At 40.3% G+C, this 16,325-nt stretch overlaps 6 protein-coding genes across 7 annotated transcripts; 3 read left to right on the top strand and 3 right to left on the bottom strand.

Annotated features, from left to right (window-relative positions):
• Positions 1-124: 124 nt before the first annotated feature.
• LOC108594222 (nicotinate phosphoribosyltransferase) lies at positions 125-7,384 on the bottom strand. Of its 2 annotated transcripts, XM_017979332.2 has the most exons (12): positions 7,283-7,384; positions 6,682-6,962; positions 5,519-5,689; positions 5,330-5,456; positions 5,187-5,270; positions 4,992-5,119; positions 3,976-4,116; positions 3,647-3,818; positions 3,084-3,374; positions 1,452-1,717; positions 985-1,394; positions 125-917 (listed from the first exon to the last, which is right to left on the bottom strand). In XM_017979332.2, exons 2-12 carry the CDS (start codon positions 6,773-6,775, stop codon positions 840-842), a joined length of 1,962 nt encoding a protein of 653 aa, XP_017834821.1. In that variant the 5' UTR covers positions 6,776-6,962; positions 7,283-7,384; the 3' UTR covers positions 125-839. The 2 variants fall into 2 exon arrangements, with proteins under 2 accessions (XP_017834821.1, XP_017834822.1); XM_017979333.2 differs by lacking the exon at positions 3,084-3,374 and having other exon boundaries at positions 128-917.
• A 955-nt stretch (positions 7,385-8,339) lies between these two features.
• On the bottom strand, positions 8,340-10,011 carry LOC108608350 (putative tRNA pseudouridine synthase Pus10). Its single transcript, XM_017999695.1, has 2 exons — positions 9,812-10,011; positions 8,340-9,756 (listed from the first exon to the last, which is right to left on the bottom strand). Exons 1-2 carry the CDS (start codon positions 9,929-9,931, stop codon positions 8,398-8,400), a joined length of 1,479 nt encoding a protein of 492 aa, XP_017855184.1. The 5' UTR covers positions 9,932-10,011; the 3' UTR covers positions 8,340-8,397.
• Positions 10,012-10,039: 28 nt separating this feature from the next.
• Positions 10,040-10,749, top strand: LOC108608352 (NADH dehydrogenase [ubiquinone] iron-sulfur protein 5). Its single transcript, XM_017999697.1, has 3 exons — positions 10,040-10,127; positions 10,306-10,529; positions 10,590-10,749. The coding sequence occupies exons 2-3, from the start codon at positions 10,317-10,319 to the stop codon at positions 10,680-10,682; spliced, it is 306 nt and encodes a 101-aa protein (XP_017855186.1). The 5' UTR covers positions 10,040-10,127; positions 10,306-10,316; the 3' UTR covers positions 10,683-10,749.
• A 192-nt stretch (positions 10,750-10,941) lies between these two features.
• On the top strand, positions 10,942-13,300 carry LOC108608349. The gene is made up of 4 exons (XM_017999694.2): positions 10,942-11,288; positions 11,368-11,511; positions 11,571-12,737; positions 12,811-13,300. The coding sequence occupies exons 1-4, from the start codon at positions 11,120-11,122 to the stop codon at positions 13,107-13,109; spliced, it is 1,779 nt and encodes a 592-aa protein (XP_017855183.1). The 5' UTR covers positions 10,942-11,119; the 3' UTR covers positions 13,110-13,300.
• A 180-nt stretch (positions 13,301-13,480) lies between these two features.
• LOC108608351 lies at positions 13,481-14,047 on the bottom strand. Its single transcript, XM_017999696.2, has one exon. It carries the CDS (start codon positions 14,045-14,047, stop codon positions 13,481-13,483), a length of 567 nt encoding a protein of 188 aa, XP_017855185.2.
• Positions 14,048-14,277: 230 nt separating this feature from the next.
• Positions 14,278-16,200, top strand: LOC108600905 (protein mushroom body miniature). Its single transcript, XM_017988735.1, has 2 exons — positions 14,278-15,514; positions 15,569-16,200. Exons 1-2 carry the CDS (start codon positions 14,450-14,452, stop codon positions 16,127-16,129), a joined length of 1,626 nt encoding a protein of 541 aa, XP_017844224.1. The 5' UTR covers positions 14,278-14,449; the 3' UTR covers positions 16,130-16,200.
• Positions 16,201-16,325: the final 125 nt, after the last annotated feature.

Raw genomic sequence — 16,325 nt, 5'->3', positions numbered from 1 at the left:
GTTTTTAAGTGAGTGCTGCCAGCCGATGAAAGAGCACATTCAGCATCGATACTTTTCTGGAAATGTAAACAAGCAGCACTTGCGCGCCAAATTCAAATATTTATTTGTAAACGCAACACATACAATTTTTCATACAATTACTAAGCTAAAACAAAAGCAATTGGTTGTATAATTTAAATATAAATTGTTGCTCATTTAATAAGCATGCGTGTGTACTGTGAGTGTACTGTTTACTAACTTATTGTAATTAAGAACATATTTACATTTGTTTAAAGTTTTGGTTAATTGAGTTAAGCATATTTGTGTGTGTGTATATGTGTGTGTAGGTGTGCAAAATGTGCATAAAAAATGTGTGCCACGCCCACTGTACTGTACTAATAAGCATACATTTGTACTCTTAGCCAAAACATACAACACTTAATTACTATTTATATTAAATACAACTTTCTCGCGCTTCCTTCAAACTTATTTGGTTTACAGTTCATATACGTTTTCAAATTTGTGTGTAAGGCACATGACACATACCTACTATGATGTGTGCGTATAGTGTAAGAAAGTGTGTGAGTGTGTGTTACAGTATAAGTTGTAACCATTTAAGATATTACATATTACATATATTAAACTATATAAAGCCTTGTGCTTATACAATTGTTTTGCATAAATTGATTATATTGACATTAAACATAGTATTGTTGACGCCATTAACTATGCATATGACCAGCAAATGACTACAAATCGCCACGATAGCGATTGATGGGGGGCGTGTTGCAAGTTGCATGTTTCGTTTTGTTAATATGCGGAATATATAAACTGCGGCTTTTGTTGCCTCTTTATATAGATCATGAGAGTTCACCAATTGGCGCATTCTGCAGCCACAGATCATGTATAAAGTTGTACAAGTTATCGCTGACAGCCACCTGTTAACAAAATAAAGGATAATTAGTTTATAGGACACTTAAATTGCGACTCCAAATTGTAGCTTACTTTATACGGCGTTGGATTAAGTGTGCGCTTGTGATCATTACGCAGCGTTTTAAGTGAGATTTGCACCTTCTCGCGCACCTGCTCCAGCGTTGGCAGATGCTGACAAATTTTGCCTGATTTCCAATAAATCTTATAGAGCGACTCGACATGCGAGGGAATGACATAGGCGCGCTTGGACTCCTGAAACGGATGACGACACAACACCTTTTGACCCACAGCCGGTGGATGCTCTGAATCCTTTTGCAACAGATCTATAAGCGCATGACCATCAGCACTATACAAGCGATAGGCATTCTTATTGCCCGGCATGGTAACCTTCTCCACATCCTGACTGAGCTTAATGCGCGCCTGTCCATTGATCTCCACCAGCTTGTAGACACAGCCCAAGGCAGGCTGCCGCTGACAGGTAACTAGAAAAAGCAACAATTGCTTAAAAACAATATTTAGGATATTAGTTTAAGGCTTACCTAGATGCGTGCCTATGCCAAAGCAATCAATCTTGTGTCCCTGCTCATTCAAGCTGAGTATAGTCTCCTCGTTAATGTCGTTGGAAGCTACGATGGTAAGTTTATTAAACCAGGGCACCTTGAAGCGCTCTGCAACCTTCTCGAAAGCCTCACGCGCCAGGCAAGACAAATAGGCCAAGTCTCCGGAATCTATGCGTATGCCCAGAGCATGATAGCCCAGATCATTGAGCGCCAAGGCCACAGCGCTAAAGTTAAGCAGTCCACTCCTACGATCAGTGCATGGGAGAGGCAGAAAGATAACGAGAGAGAGAGAACAAAGTGAGCGTGCATTAAATCAAACGTGTTCCAACTTTTAAGTGCTTGCTGGGGTTTGGTTTTCAAATCAATTGCAATATTTTTTATTTTCGGTTTTACTAAGTTTAATGGGCGGTGGTTATTGCAAGGGCGTGACTAACACTAGACAACGTGCACAGTGTTTCTAAATAACAAAACTCTAGTTACTACTGTAAATTATTGTTAGCCAACTGCAGCAGTTAGCATTTAAAATTGATTCGTTTTTTTTCTGGAGACACAAAGTCACGCTTCAATTACTGAAAGCCATGCAGTGTGCTCTCTCGGACGTTTTTTGTTTTTAAATTACAATAACAAAAGAATTTTTTGAGAAATAAACAAAATAAAAACGCTTCCCTATAGACATATAAATGTATGTAAGTATATGTATGTGAATAATTAGTTTGTTGTTTGTTTCTAGTGTGTTGTTTTTTTCAACCAATTGGCCATAAATATTATTTATATCGCTATGCTTAAAATGTTTCTGTTTTTTGTATTTTTAATTGACGTGTTTTACATACCTCTGCCAAAATAGTGCCGGGAAGTCATTTTAACATTGTTAGGATGGATATTGTTTTTGTCTTTTTAAATACAAAGACAAATGTACGCGTACATTTTTAGTTTGACTTCATTTTTTTTAAATAAATTTTGTTAAGGAAATGAAATGAAAATATATAAATGTAATCGCTCGTAAAAAAATCAATAAATATTTTTAATTTGTAACATTTTGAAATTCAAAATTTTCTAAACTCTAATTTACGAGCGTTTACTGTTATTTATTTGTAAAATGAAATGCAAATAAGTCAAGTGTTTAAAAAGCTTATAAGTGATAAAAAAAAAATAAAATGTATTTCAATTTAGAAAAAGTATGTGTTTTAAAAAAAGGGTAAATTGCTCTTAAATAAAAGAAATCACATCACCTGTTTGGTTTTTTGATTATATTGCTTTAAGTTCGAATAAGTACTAGTCCTATGGACTCGGTTAACCAATACATAGATAACTACATATGTATAATACATAACAATGTAACAAATACATATGCATAGTATATAGAATTTTGAATTTTTGTAGCAAACATTTGGCATGGCGGATGATGCAAATGAAAATAGAGAAAGAGAGTTATGAAAGATAGTAGAGGACAGGGCATACATGCTTATAGCCCACGATTAAAACCAAAGGTGAGTTGGTGAGAAATAAATAAAAGTATAAAAGTTAAAGGCAGTTGAACAAATAACATAATGAAGGCAAATGAAATTTCGGGACTTAGGAGAAAACTCTATTGCTGCTTTACGTGACATTTACCTGAATGACTTCTCGACATATTTTGGTAGGTATGCGCTGCCATTGCTATAGCTGATTGTTGTTGTTGTTGTTGTAGTTGGCTCTGTGGCGAGTTCAACATGATTGTGACCATTACTGGACTCAAATTGTTGGCCATTGCTTTGCTTGTGTCCATTGAGCATGGCCAATGTGGGCGTTGTGGGCGGCGTTAGCGTTGCCAAACTCTGGCCAAGCTCAAGCATTGTTGGCTGGCTAAGTTTTTGTTTGCTATCAGTTTGTGGTAGTACTTGTGTAACTTGTTCTGTATCTCGGCTGTTTAAAGTAAGTGGGAGGGGGGTAATCATCAAATCATTACAATACTTGCTGACAAAAACTCAAAAACACTTTCGACAGACACAAACACACTTAAGTTAAGTCAAGTTATAGTTGTTGTTGTTCTTAACAGGCTGCTGCACTTTTGAGCTAAATTTCGTGCACGCTGTTTAAAAATTGTCTTAAAACCCAAGTTACAAATTATAATAAAAAGAAGTTAATTGCGTTTAAACCAAAACCGTTCCGAGAGAATCTGCCTAAAAGCGAAATACCTCTTAACATCGTACGTGTCGACTAGCGCCATGAAGCCATCCGGAAAAGCAATTGCATAGGACACCATAGCTGCCAATTCACCCTCGCTTGACTCCTCCGTGGACACATCCAGCACATGTGAGAGCATCTGACGATGCCGTACAGCATGCTCCAGCAAATCCTCCATTACACCTGCATAACAAATATTGCATTAAAAAGAATTTCTAAATATTCTAATGAAGATCTAGAACAGCGGTGGTGCAGTCCTTGCTCTGAGTGCTGCCAGAGTTTGTTGATTCGTGCCCAGCGCTGTATCTAGAGCAGTAAGCAGTTATATTTAGCGTCTTACCTGTCTGCTTGTGCTTTAGTAGACGCGTCTTGAGCTCGCCAATGCTGCTAAAGCTGGTGATATAGGCATGCGCATGCGTGCCCCTAACGGGTATGTTGAAGAGCTTGCCGGCCAGCACATTGGAGGTGCCATCGAAGCCACCTGTAGCAAAAACAAAGATCTTTATTAAGTATATGTAAAGTAAAGTGAACTTAACTATATAGCTATGTATAAACCATCATATCGAATCAATGCAAATTGTTACTCAACATTTCTATTTCATGGACTACTGATTGATACGTTACTTGGACTTCAAAGTGCCTTCAGAATGGTGTTGAAACAAACCGGAAGGAGCAGTGTCAAAAGCGCAGAGTTTGACAGACCTTGGGTATTGCCCAAGTTACGCGCACGCGACGCTATCGATTAGAAAATGAAATAAAGTGTAAAAAGGTAGAGCCCTGATCTCGCTATATGCAAATGGAACGCATTACAAAGTTAAAGCAATTCCATAGTTACGATGTGTGAGCGCCAATTGAAAACTAAAAGAGAGTGAGAGAGAGTTGTTGGTGCCAGGCAAGGACTGGCACCAAAGAGCAACCCACACACATATGAAGGCTGCACAAAAAGTTTTTTTGGACGTGCGTGTGCCACCCACTTTTTAACACATAAACAAGCTACAGTTCTTGAACTTTACAGCGCAAAGAGCACAGAGAGAGAGAGAGAGGGGTAACTAAGAGTAAGAGAGAGAGATTGCTGCCTTGGGTAACTAGAGAGTAGTTACATAGCGAGTGACAGTGACACGTGCTTTGCATGCAAGCACATCATAAAGCAGAACGCAAAACACAGATACAAACAATATGAAATTTTGACGAGGCTACATCCTGCCCACTCTATCAACATATACATATATATCCTATGTATGCTATAGATCAATGCGCAAGACGTGCTATAGTCTTTTTGCTTTTTAATTGATTATAGCCTCGCTGCATGCAATTTGGCTTTTGACCTTAGTTGTCACGTCGTGTGAAAGTTCGTACCTGTGTAGGAATACTTTGATGCGGATAGGCCACCATCTGGTCCTTGGGCGCGACGCAATCCAAATTCCAATAGTTTGACATGTTTGCCAGCTACCATGCGATATCGCGCTGCATTTGTTGCCATTAAGCTACGTAAGACAGTAAAATGCGGCAAGTGATTAAATTTAATGACTCAATAATCTGCAAAATACTTACCTCGCATAGTTGACTAGGGTAAGCAATGTAGTCTCTAGCAGCTGCACTATGATCAAAGGGCCTTCAAGCTTAATAATGGGTACACTATATACAAAAAATGTGTGTTTAAGATAAAGTTAACTCTTGAATTTCTTGAGCCTTACCGTGGAAACGCTACTGTGCCTTCATCTATGGCATAGAGTGTAACATCATGTGCTGTTAAATTACCCAAATATTCAAAGAACTCATTCTCTATGCCCTCAGGCAAAGTTTGTCGCAAATATTCTATATCTGCAATATAAAGAAAAGGCTTAGCATACGTTTTTTTTTAACTATTTAAATCAAAGACTTACCGCTCTGCGAATAGTGGAAACTGTCTAAGAATTTTAAGCATTCCTCCAGTCCCGCAAATATGGTAAATTCGCCATGGAATGGATTATTGCGAAAGAATAAATCAAATACCGCTTGGTCGTCTATTTTGCCCGACTTCCAGTATGCATACGCCATGGTTATCTGATACAAATCTGCAATCAAACAAAAGTCCAGACGTTATTAAGGTTAGTTACCTTATACATATGCAATCTAGTAATTAACCTCAAGCGATAAGCTACGCCTAATCGTCTGTAAGTTGCAAAACTCTTATCTAAATTTGCGAATACAATGTACCTGAGGACTCAAAGATCGCGTATTTACAACTAAATGTTTTCCTTTTTGGTTATAAAAATAGCTGAGATCTAAAAATGGGCGAGTCGAGGCGACAAACGTCGTGCCCGCCCGAGTGTAAATGTCATGAGTTTCCATGGGGCTAAGCTAAGTGCTTTATCAAAGTGTATTTTGCGATTATAAATTAATTTTATACTTCAGCCAAGTACATGAGAATGGAATAGCATGAAAAGTCAATACAAAGTCGAGTCAAATAAATCGCTGGAGAGGGCGGGCTGACACCTCTAAGCAATAGCCATTACTTAAGTGATAGTTCAATTAATCCATTCATTAATTGATTGTTGAGTAACGCCCACATCTTATTTACAATTTGATTAATTAAATAAACGCTTGGATTATAAATATTGGCTTTTTATGTATTGTTAGTAGAATTTATTTGCACTTGAATTGAAATTTATGTTTCATGGTTTTGCCAAAAATCGTAGCAAGGGCGTTCAACTTTATCTTTTTTTTTAATTATAAGATAAAATCACAAAACGATTTTCTTATAATTTATTTTAAGGCATATATGTGTTATAAATATATATAATTTAAATAAAAGCTTTGCACTCAATTTAGAAAATGTATCGAAATGTTTAAATTAATTTTATATATTCAATTTCAATTTTACATGAAAAGATTTCTTGATGTTTTCTAATTTTGGATAGTGCCGCACCGAACTATGAATTATTACATCAGCAATCTCCATATTTTAATACTCCATTAAAATAAATATTTTTCTGATTTGAAACTATTACTCTAAAGTTAATTAGAATGCATCTGAACCTTAATTCTAGCATCTGATCCTTCTTACCCGTCAGCAGCGGTTGGACGACTCCATTTTGATTCATTCTGCCGCGATCCATAAACTGTCCTCCCGCATTGCAGCTCATTTCACGGTCATTCATGATCACTTGTTGTTGTTGCTCTAATTAATATCGGTTTTATAGCACTCGGGGGCTGCCTTATCGACACGATTCTGGGTCGTTCACACACTACACTGGGAACGTGCCAAACACAAATTTTGGAATTCGTTGCAATCCTATACGTGCGCTTAATAAAGCCGTTGAACTTTTATATGCGTTAGCTCTGTAACTAAAAAAGTTGTTGCTATTAATAACTAGTATTAGTATTGAATAGACAGACAGCTCGTGTTTTTAATTCGCGTTTTAATAAAGCGCAGCCCGTGCGACGTGTTTTGCTTGTTAAGAGACACAGACAGTGGCTCTTGACTTAGTTTAGCTTAGCACACAGATATACAAACGTACTAGTAATAGTAAGTACTATTACAAAAGTCAAGCGGATTCTTTTTGCATACGTTCGTAATAGTGCGTTATCAGCAGTTTATCACTATTCGCCAGAGAGCGCGCGCGTAAGAGTGAGAGAGAGAGAGGGAGACAAAGAGGAAGACTCACAGGCACTAGGTCAGTAAGTGACTTGATAATGGTAATAAAGTGGACAACACTTGGAATTTTTCGTAACGATTTTTATCGCGCAGGCAAAACTTTTCCGCTAAGCGTTTCAAGCTCAACTGAATGTGAACATCGAGGCGAGCGAGTTTTACTAACGGCGCGAGATAGAGAGCGCCAAGCGCGCGCGCTCGCTGCTTTTAGATGCAGCTGGGCAAAATATTTGTTTGTTGCGAGCAACACTTTATTTTTCTTTGTTGATTGTTGTTACTTAGCAGCCGGGCGTATTACATGCGAGAGACTGAGTGCTGGGGGAGAGAGCGAGGTGGTGCGCGGGTGTTTGTTTATTTGAGCGGCTGCTTCTACTTTTGGTTTTCTATTGATTACACACACAACTTTTGGCCCCACAACGTGTTGCACAGCAGCAGCAGCAAGTGAAGGTTGCCTGAAGGTCGGCGGGGCAGCACAAGGCGTGCTCAAAAGGAAATGTTTCAAGTGTGGGCGGTTTTGGGGCGTTGTTGGCTTCTGCCTGCTGATGCAATTTTCAATTGCTGCGACACTCACTTTCACTTGCTGGTGCGCATTCCAATTCATAAATTATAAATTAGCGCGAACTTCTCTTCACATGCATATGAAAAAAAAACATTTCATTGTGAAATAGAACTTTGTTTATTTACAACTTCATATTTGCGTATGAGTTGTAATTTTGATTTTAATTAGTTTATGCACGCACTTTTTGTTAATTAATTCTTAAATTCACATGCGTATTACTTTGTTTTAAATGTTTAAGTAACGCCAAGTTAAACAAATCTGTATGATTTGTTAGAGCAGCGCTCTCAGCTGATAATAACGGTGACAGCGCTGCCAGCTTGCTTGCATGCCGAGTGTTCTCTTCTCAATGCGCTGACGTCACAAATTTCTATTGTTACCACAGACAATGCGGTATTTATTAAGCATTGTGATAAAACACAAAACAAGTAGTTTACAAATGTAAATAGTTTTTTTTTAATGCAAAACAGTATTAATCTAAGAACAAATTAGCACATTTTTTAAATGTGTTTACCCTTACATTATTGCAAATGCGCTAGTGTTGTAAAACATGAAAGCGCTTTGTTTGAATTTCAAGTTTCATTTGCTGCATTATTTACATCTGCAGGCCAATCCAAGTCAATGCCAACTACATCTAAAGCTTGTATGTCAACTGGTTTACCTATTATGGAAGATATTGAAGGCGTTGTGCGTCCAAATTCGCCATGCACGAGCTCTTTAATATAGGTTCCCGCCTGGCTGACTATGTCGATGATGAGCAAACGGTGATTTCCACGCTGTACACGCGCTTTAACACTATATATAGTTCTAGGACGCGTATGTAGTGGTCGTCGATGCAACACACGTATGGGTGTCTTTTGATGTATATCAAAGCTCTCGGCAATTTGGAGCTTTTGAAGTATATCCAAAGTGACGGGCTCGTCGAGCACGCACAGCGCGCGGTAGTACTTACGCTTTTGTTCTTCGCCTGCTTTGATATGTACAAGCTCCTCCCGCGGCACCACCTGCAGATTGTGTATGGAAACCGTGCCGGAACGATCAATTGCCTGCTCCATTCCAAATGCTTGTTGATTGCTCAAGCTGCTGCATTTGGCATTTGGTATCTCCAGCACAAAGGGACGCCCTTTGCCAAGACAACGCACATCCACATCTTCACGCCCGCTGGACATGAAGGTAATCTTCTCGGGAGTTTCACTAAAATGTAGTCCAACATGGCGCACGATAATCTCCTCAATGCTGTCCTCCATAATGCGCTTGCCATGGAGTACCCAAGGCGTATGCGAAAGCTCACGACTTAGCTTGCGATAGCGTCCAGCCACACAGACCAGAGGTCCCTCTAGCTTGATGGACTGCAGCTGCAATGATTCATCCACTGGAGCAGGTGGTATGGGTAGATACTTTTCAAAGAGCTCCGCTTTAATATGGCAAGGCTGATACTGCTTCTCCAGCAGACCACGTGAGATCTCTATGCGTTTGCCCTTACAAGGAAAAGCAGACTTGTTCAGCTCCACAAGCTTTGCCACCTCGTCTGTCTCCACGCTGTGACGCAAGTCTATATTAATCATCAGTCCATTGGCATCATGTTCCTTACCCAGCTTACCACACACAATTGGATGCAGTATAAGCTTTACTGCCTCCTTAAGAGGCACATCTGGTGCGTTGTGATCGGATACTGCTGTTCGTCCAAACTTACGCTGCAGCGCAAACCACATGGACAACTGGCGCATCTGTAGTGAAATGGGTAGGCTGAGAGCTAACACCATGCCGGCGCAGTCATATTTGCCAAAATCCGTTTCCAAGATGCCTGCAATCAATTGATTCTGAAAATCCTCTGAGAAGAGTCCTAAGCAGGTAGAACAATTGGCAAGCCGTGGTTTTTTCAAAGGCTGCTCTTCAGTCTCATCAGACTGCTCAGGCAACTTTACATCCAACTATAATTAAAAGGGTATTTAGTACACCGGTAGCGATTTGACATTTTATGCTCACGCGTTGAAAAGTTTTGTCCATATTCTTGTATTCGTTGCCGCGCGCTTTGAGATAACGCAATTGACACACTCTGCAGACATTGCAGCTCTCCAAGTAGTCAACAAGCTCTTGATTTTTCATTACTTTAAGTTAATTAATTAACAAAAACAATATTAACAAACTTGTGCCTGTCGATGTAAACAAAACGTGCAAGCACATAAATAAACGTTTTCCAACACTAACGGAGCGCACAACAAACTATCATCCAAAACAGGTGATTAAAAAAACAACAAACTCGCCAGGCTTTTTCAATAATTCACTTGTTGTGGATATAAAAGTACGTTGTAATTAATAGAAACTCTTTAAAATTTAGTAAATACAAATTAAGCTAGTGAGCCTTGTACAAAAACTCTAATATGTGACGCCTATATTTCAATTAAACACATTGTTATTGTTACGTCACAAGTTTGCCAAAGTTGAAAATCTATAAGTATTACAATTTTACGGATTTACAGATACAGCCGTGATGTCGCTGTCACCCTTCCTTCGCCTGCCATTGACCGATTTAACTGGCTGCCTGATTAACCATCAGACTTACGACAAATGCGGCCAATTTGAAATGAAGATGATGGATTGCCTGGAAGCTTATGGCATCGAGCGCGGAAAGAAACAGTGCGCCGATCTGATCGGCGACTTCCAGGAGTGTGTTGGCATGCAGAAGCAGCTACTACGTTTCCATGTAAGTTAACAGTGTATACAATATTAAATTTATTACTAAATCATATTTTATTGCTTGCAGGCCATGCGAAATGAACGTTATAAGCAGTGGCTAATGGGAGACCGCAAGCGTGATGAACTGTTCGCAGAGCCACCGCGAGTTGACGCCTATTAAGCTGAGTTTTAGATCATTTGCATAAAACGTAGAGCGATGTGTTTAAAATAAACAATAAAATTAGTAATTGTTTATTTTTACTCAATATATAAGTCAACAAGTGTTGGTAAATGCTGGATTACAGGAGCATTTTAATTGAATCTTCGCCCACACATAAATAACAGCATGCAATTTACAAAATGGATAATACATATTAACTTAATGTTTTAAATTTCTACAATGCGAAAAATATTTTACTATTTTGGTATTAACATTAACAACTGAACCAAAGCGCGCAACTCTGATGCATAGCATCGATGCTTGCATACTTATTCGTAGCGTTGCCAGACTTCGTGATTCTTTTTTTCATCCTTCATCCGGGCAAACATAAGACAAGACAAGGCTTGGCTTAAGATTAATTTGTGTATACAAAAGCGCAAAGTACGTTAATTAAAGCAATGGATGTCGCTGCTTTAGTAGCGCCACACGCTACTCACGATAAAAGGCAGCCATTACAGCCAGCGGACGCGGCTCCAGCTCCGGTAGCGGCGCCAACAACAACAACAAACGAAAATGGTGTACAAACAGCAATAAAAAAAACTGAAACACAAACGGAGACTGCGAAAGGTAAAGTGTACACAATGCAAGCATTGAAAGCAAAACACCAGGGCGTGTTTATTTATTTATTTTTGCTTACATGTTAAAGAAATGCATGCGAATGTGGAAACTGAAAAGCCGAAAAATGAGATGGCGCCGCTAGAGAAAGTATTGATTACCATATGCAGTGCCGATCGCAAAACCAAGAAGACATTCATGTCCTTGCCAAGCCGCAAAGATGTTATAGAAAAAGGTAATTAAGAGGCATCTAATACTTTTATATATACATATTTAATCTATGCTCTTTTACAGCTCACAAATACGGCTTAACCGGCAACACCATTGTGCTGGAGAGCAATGGCTGTGAGATATGCGAAGATGAGGTGTTGCTCTTTGCAGCCAAAGAGAAGATCTTACTTATGTTGCTAGCGGAGAACGATGAGTACATTATACTACCTCCGCCCTCGCCACTGAATCGTTCGGATCGTGCTGGCAGCGGCTTTGATGCTAGCTTTGTTAACGACTCAACAGTGTCAAACGACGAGACACTCTCGTTGGCCAGCGTTACGCCAAGCCATGGCAAAAACACTTCCGCACATTTTAAAGATTTTGTGATACCTTGGAGTAAGGTACCCAATGAAATTATGAAGCACTTGCGCGGCAAGACAAGCTTGGGTAAGCGTCTTAATACACTGGCCAATCTGCTAGTAGATTCACTACGTGAACGTCATGCACACATACCCATACGTGTGTTCCGTGAGGTAGCACAATTGGCGGCAGAAAAGTATCCCGAGTCGCTGCTGGAGAAGGATCGTGAGGGTCAACAGATAGCTACAACACCGCAGTCGCTCATCTCCAAAATGATAAACCGTAACAATGCGTTGAATCGTCCACAAAAGCGTTCCAGCTCCACATCCCTTGACACACATGCAAACAACAGCGCCAAGAAACGTAAATCGATTCAAGGTGCTGTTGCTTCTAATGGCAGTGCCAAGTCTGCCGCAGTAAATCGCGATCTAGAGGAGAAGAAGCAACAGCTTATTGCCAGCTATCGTGGCAACGCCGATCTGGAGGCAGCCACCATAGCGGAGCATATGAAAGAATGCTTTCCGCTGCAGCGTGCTTTCTTTAACAACAGCGAGAAGATACCCGACATTAATGCCATCAAGGATAATTGGCCGTATATATTTAGGAAGCAGCACCTCTATCAGCACTTTGAGCTGCTAATGTCAATTGATCCACGTTTGTTGGAAAAGCATTTTTCTAGTGAACGCGAACGCATCTTTAAGTTTTTTAAGAGCTCCAAGAACAAAAAGATTAGCGCCTTGGAGGAGAACAATGCGAATGTAGTGCGTGGCTTAGCCTACCATTTCAATGAGGATCCCGACTATATATTTAAGCAGCTGGAGAATGGACCTTTGCCAAAGGATGTGCTGCAGCACATGAATCCTACCAATGCGCCCTGGGTGGCGCTAGTCAGTGAGTATTAAATTATTTATTAAAGTAAACTGTAGATCGCATATCTATAAATATCTTCTACTTTTTTTTATAGACACACCTGATGCTGACGCTTCAGCTGCCAAGACCGAAGCTCTAGTATATATCGAGGGTAAAATAATGTCCACATTTACGGCCACGGATGTTGATTTGCCGGATATACTGGCACAGCTGCTTTGCTACTATTATACCTTCAACATGATGTACCCCAAGGAGGCCAATCAAACACTCGAATTTATTGTCATTTATTTTCTACAAAACACGCCGGAACAAGCGCGCAACTCCAAAAAGAGCGTAAGCTCCAACAGTAAATACAATCAGCTTATTGCGAAATTAGCCAATGCGAATGGCTGAGGATCAGAGGCAGCTGCAGCTAAAGCTGGGGAGAGAGCGACAACATCTATTTAGTTTATCATATTTATTTTTGCAGACATTATACATTTATACTCTTACTATTCCTAAGCTGAACTTTACATACAGTGTGTAGTACTTAGTTTTTTGTGTATACATTTCTGATTTGTCCCAAAAAATTCTTATTTACGGAATTTATTGTTTTTATTTGTGGGTTTAATTATGGAAGACGAATGTCGAACCTTAAAATTTATAAATAAATTGTGACTAAGCCAAGTAACAGGTATCATTCATTAACGAATAAATAGCTGAAGGAGGCAAGTCAGAATGAATGACTGAAGTTATAAATCAGATAATTCTTTATTATGAAGTAATCAATTTCTAAATTTATTATTCGGATTTATGGGCTTAATAACATTATTTCGGGCCATATCTGCTATAGCCGCCGTGAGTGTGCCCTTGTCCTTTTTCTGCAACACTGCACGTGTTAGCTTCTTACGCATAAAGTTGCGATCCTCGAATGTCAGCTGCTCTAGCACTTCCTTTTTGTCGGCCTTATTTAATTTACGTTTATCATTAAACTTTTTCAGCATTGGTGTAATGTAGGTTGGCTGTGTTTGGTTATGCTTCCCCTTGCCTTTCTTTGCATCCCTTCCCTTTGGTTGCTCATCGTCGAAGCTTTCCCATTTGGTGCCCTCGTTGCGTTTCTCCTCAATCACATTGCGTCTGTGATTTTGTTCACGTTGCTTTAGCATCTCCTTTGCCTGCTCGCTGTTCATGTTGAAACGCTCCGCGCTGCGTTGATCCTCTTCGTCCTCGACTATAGTGCTTTTGACATGGTTCCAAGGTAACGGTGCCTCTTCAACAGGTGCAGGTCTAGGCGCAAAGCTTTTTGGCTTGAACTTTGTCTTCCCCCATGCTTGCGAGCGTTCCTGTCGCATTTTGTTATGACGTTCTCTACTTCTGCGATCCATTTTTGTTTTTATCAGAAACGCACAATGTTGTTTGTTATTGAGGCAGTATCTACGATACTTCGATACTAAATATCGATACTCGGCCGTAAGGGTAGTCAGCAATTGCTGTTTTTGTGAAAAAAAATTGAACTTTAGTGTTCTGTTAGCACACTGGCTGCTTTTTACAAATAATTAAATTACTGTATTAGTGATGAAACGTTGTAATTTGGCGTATTGCTTGTGTATTGTGGAAATGCAAATTTTCTATTTGGTGAACTAGTTAGTGAACGTGTCTTTTGAACGAAACTACACAGCTCAAATTGTTGCGGGATCGATGCTTGTTCAACACGTGCAGGCATTTAAAGTAGTTTTTTTGATTTGACTGCAAATATGCAAAACGGACGAGAGTCATATCCAGGTGGTAACTGGCAAAACAACTCTGGTTCGGATAAATATCATTTTGTTAATAATCAAACGCAGTCACCTGGCAATTGGCCTGGCGGTAATCGAGCGACAAGGCAAAGTCAAAACAACAACAATCACAGCAATGACTCCTTTCCTAAGTTTCGTGATTCCATAAATCAGCAACATCAACAGCAGCCAATGGGACGTCAGCAGGGTCGTGGAGGCGGCGGTGGAGGCGGTAGAAACAATAGCAACCAGCGTGGTGGCAGAAATAAAGGAGGTGGTGGAGGAGGTGGCGGTGGTGGCGGAGGAGGAGGAGGAGGAGGAGGCCGTAACAGGGGTCGGAACAAGCGTGGGGGCGGTGGAGGTGGAGGCGGCGGACGGAATGATCGTGTACAGCCTGATAATAGAGGAGGACGTAATCATACGCAACCAGATGGCCCATGGTACCAGGACAACACGCCTAGCGACATCTTCTACTTTACGAATGGAAAACTTACTCAGGAAGACGCTTTAGAATCTGCGGTAGAGCCAGCTCCTTGCATAACGCCCACGCCAGTAATGGAGGCGCCTAGAGAGTCTACACCAGTAAAACCGCCGTCAGTTGTGGAGACAAAAGCAGCGGCGTTGATCAATACGGCGCACATTAAAAAGGAAAAGAAAGAAGCTTCGCCGAAGAAACAAGCCAAGAAGGAGGAAAGCAGCTCCGAAAGCTCCTCCAGCAGTTCGGATGAAAGCTGTGAAGCTGGCGAAATTACTACTAAACAGGCGGCTGCCAAGAAAACCAAAGTGCCAAGCTCGTCAGAAGATGAATCTAGCGATGATAGTGCACCAGCTGCCAAGACAAAAGCTGAGTCAACAAGCAAACCCAGCAAGAGCCTAAAGAAAGCATCCTCTGAAGATGATGTAGTCTGCATGGGCCGAGAAAGTCGCAAGTTTACCATACCCGATGAGGATGAGGATGAGGATGCGGAGAGCAGCGAAGTAGAACAGAAAGTTAGCAAGGAAAAGAATCCAGCAACGACTGTATGTTTGCTTTGCGATAAGAAGGTAAGAGTGCTTAGCAGAGTTGAAGTTCCATTTTAATATCTGCTTATTTTTCAGGGTCACAGTTCCTTCGAGTGTCAAATGATTTGTCGCAACTGCTCGGCGCCGTATCATAGTCTAAAAAGTTGTCCTAATCCACCCAACTTAAATATAGCTGTGCAAACTATTATGGAGTTTACTATGCAACAGCTAACCGCATTTAATATGGATAAGCGTTTCGCGTTTCCGGGCGCCATGGTGCCTGCAACCGCTCCAGCGCCCACTCCTCCCAGTGCTGCCAAGACAAAGAAAGAAAAACGTCCAGCTAAGAAGTCGAAGTCTAAGTCACGCAAGAAGATTAAAATGGAAGCACAAGACAGTGAAGAGGATGACGAGGATGAAGATGACAATGAAGACGAGTCTGATCCTAGCAGCGAAAGTGAATCCAGTGCATCGAGTGCTGAGCCACAGCCAGCGACAAATAAATCTAAGCGTAAACGTAGCTCCAAGCAGGCCAGTCTGCCACCCGCCAATATGACACCCGCGGCAGCAGCATTTCCATTTCCAATGCTGGCTCCTGGCGCGCCCTTTAACCCCATGATGTATCCCTATGGAACGCCATTTAGTTTTCCTAAATAGGTTAAATATTAGACTCACAAAACAATAACAAAATACCAACTATAATTAAGTACATAAGTGAAATTATAATAAAACTTTTTATGCGTGTACAGTTTTAAATTTGAAAAATTGTTATTTCACGTTTGAATGTAGTATAAAAATATTTTTAGCATATTTAGTATTTATTGTAGCTTTTAAAAGCTATGGCGCTCTATCG

The sequence above is a fragment of the Drosophila busckii genome, chromosome 2L (assembly GCF_011750605.1).
Source record: "Drosophila busckii strain San Diego stock center, stock number 13000-0081.31 chromosome 2L, ASM1175060v1, whole genome shotgun sequence".
In the NCBI taxonomy this organism is placed as follows: Eukaryota; Metazoa; Arthropoda; class Insecta; order Diptera; family Drosophilidae; genus Drosophila; species Drosophila busckii.
The sequence above is the reverse complement of the archived record's forward strand: the minus strand, read 5'-3'. Positions and strand labels throughout refer to the sequence as shown.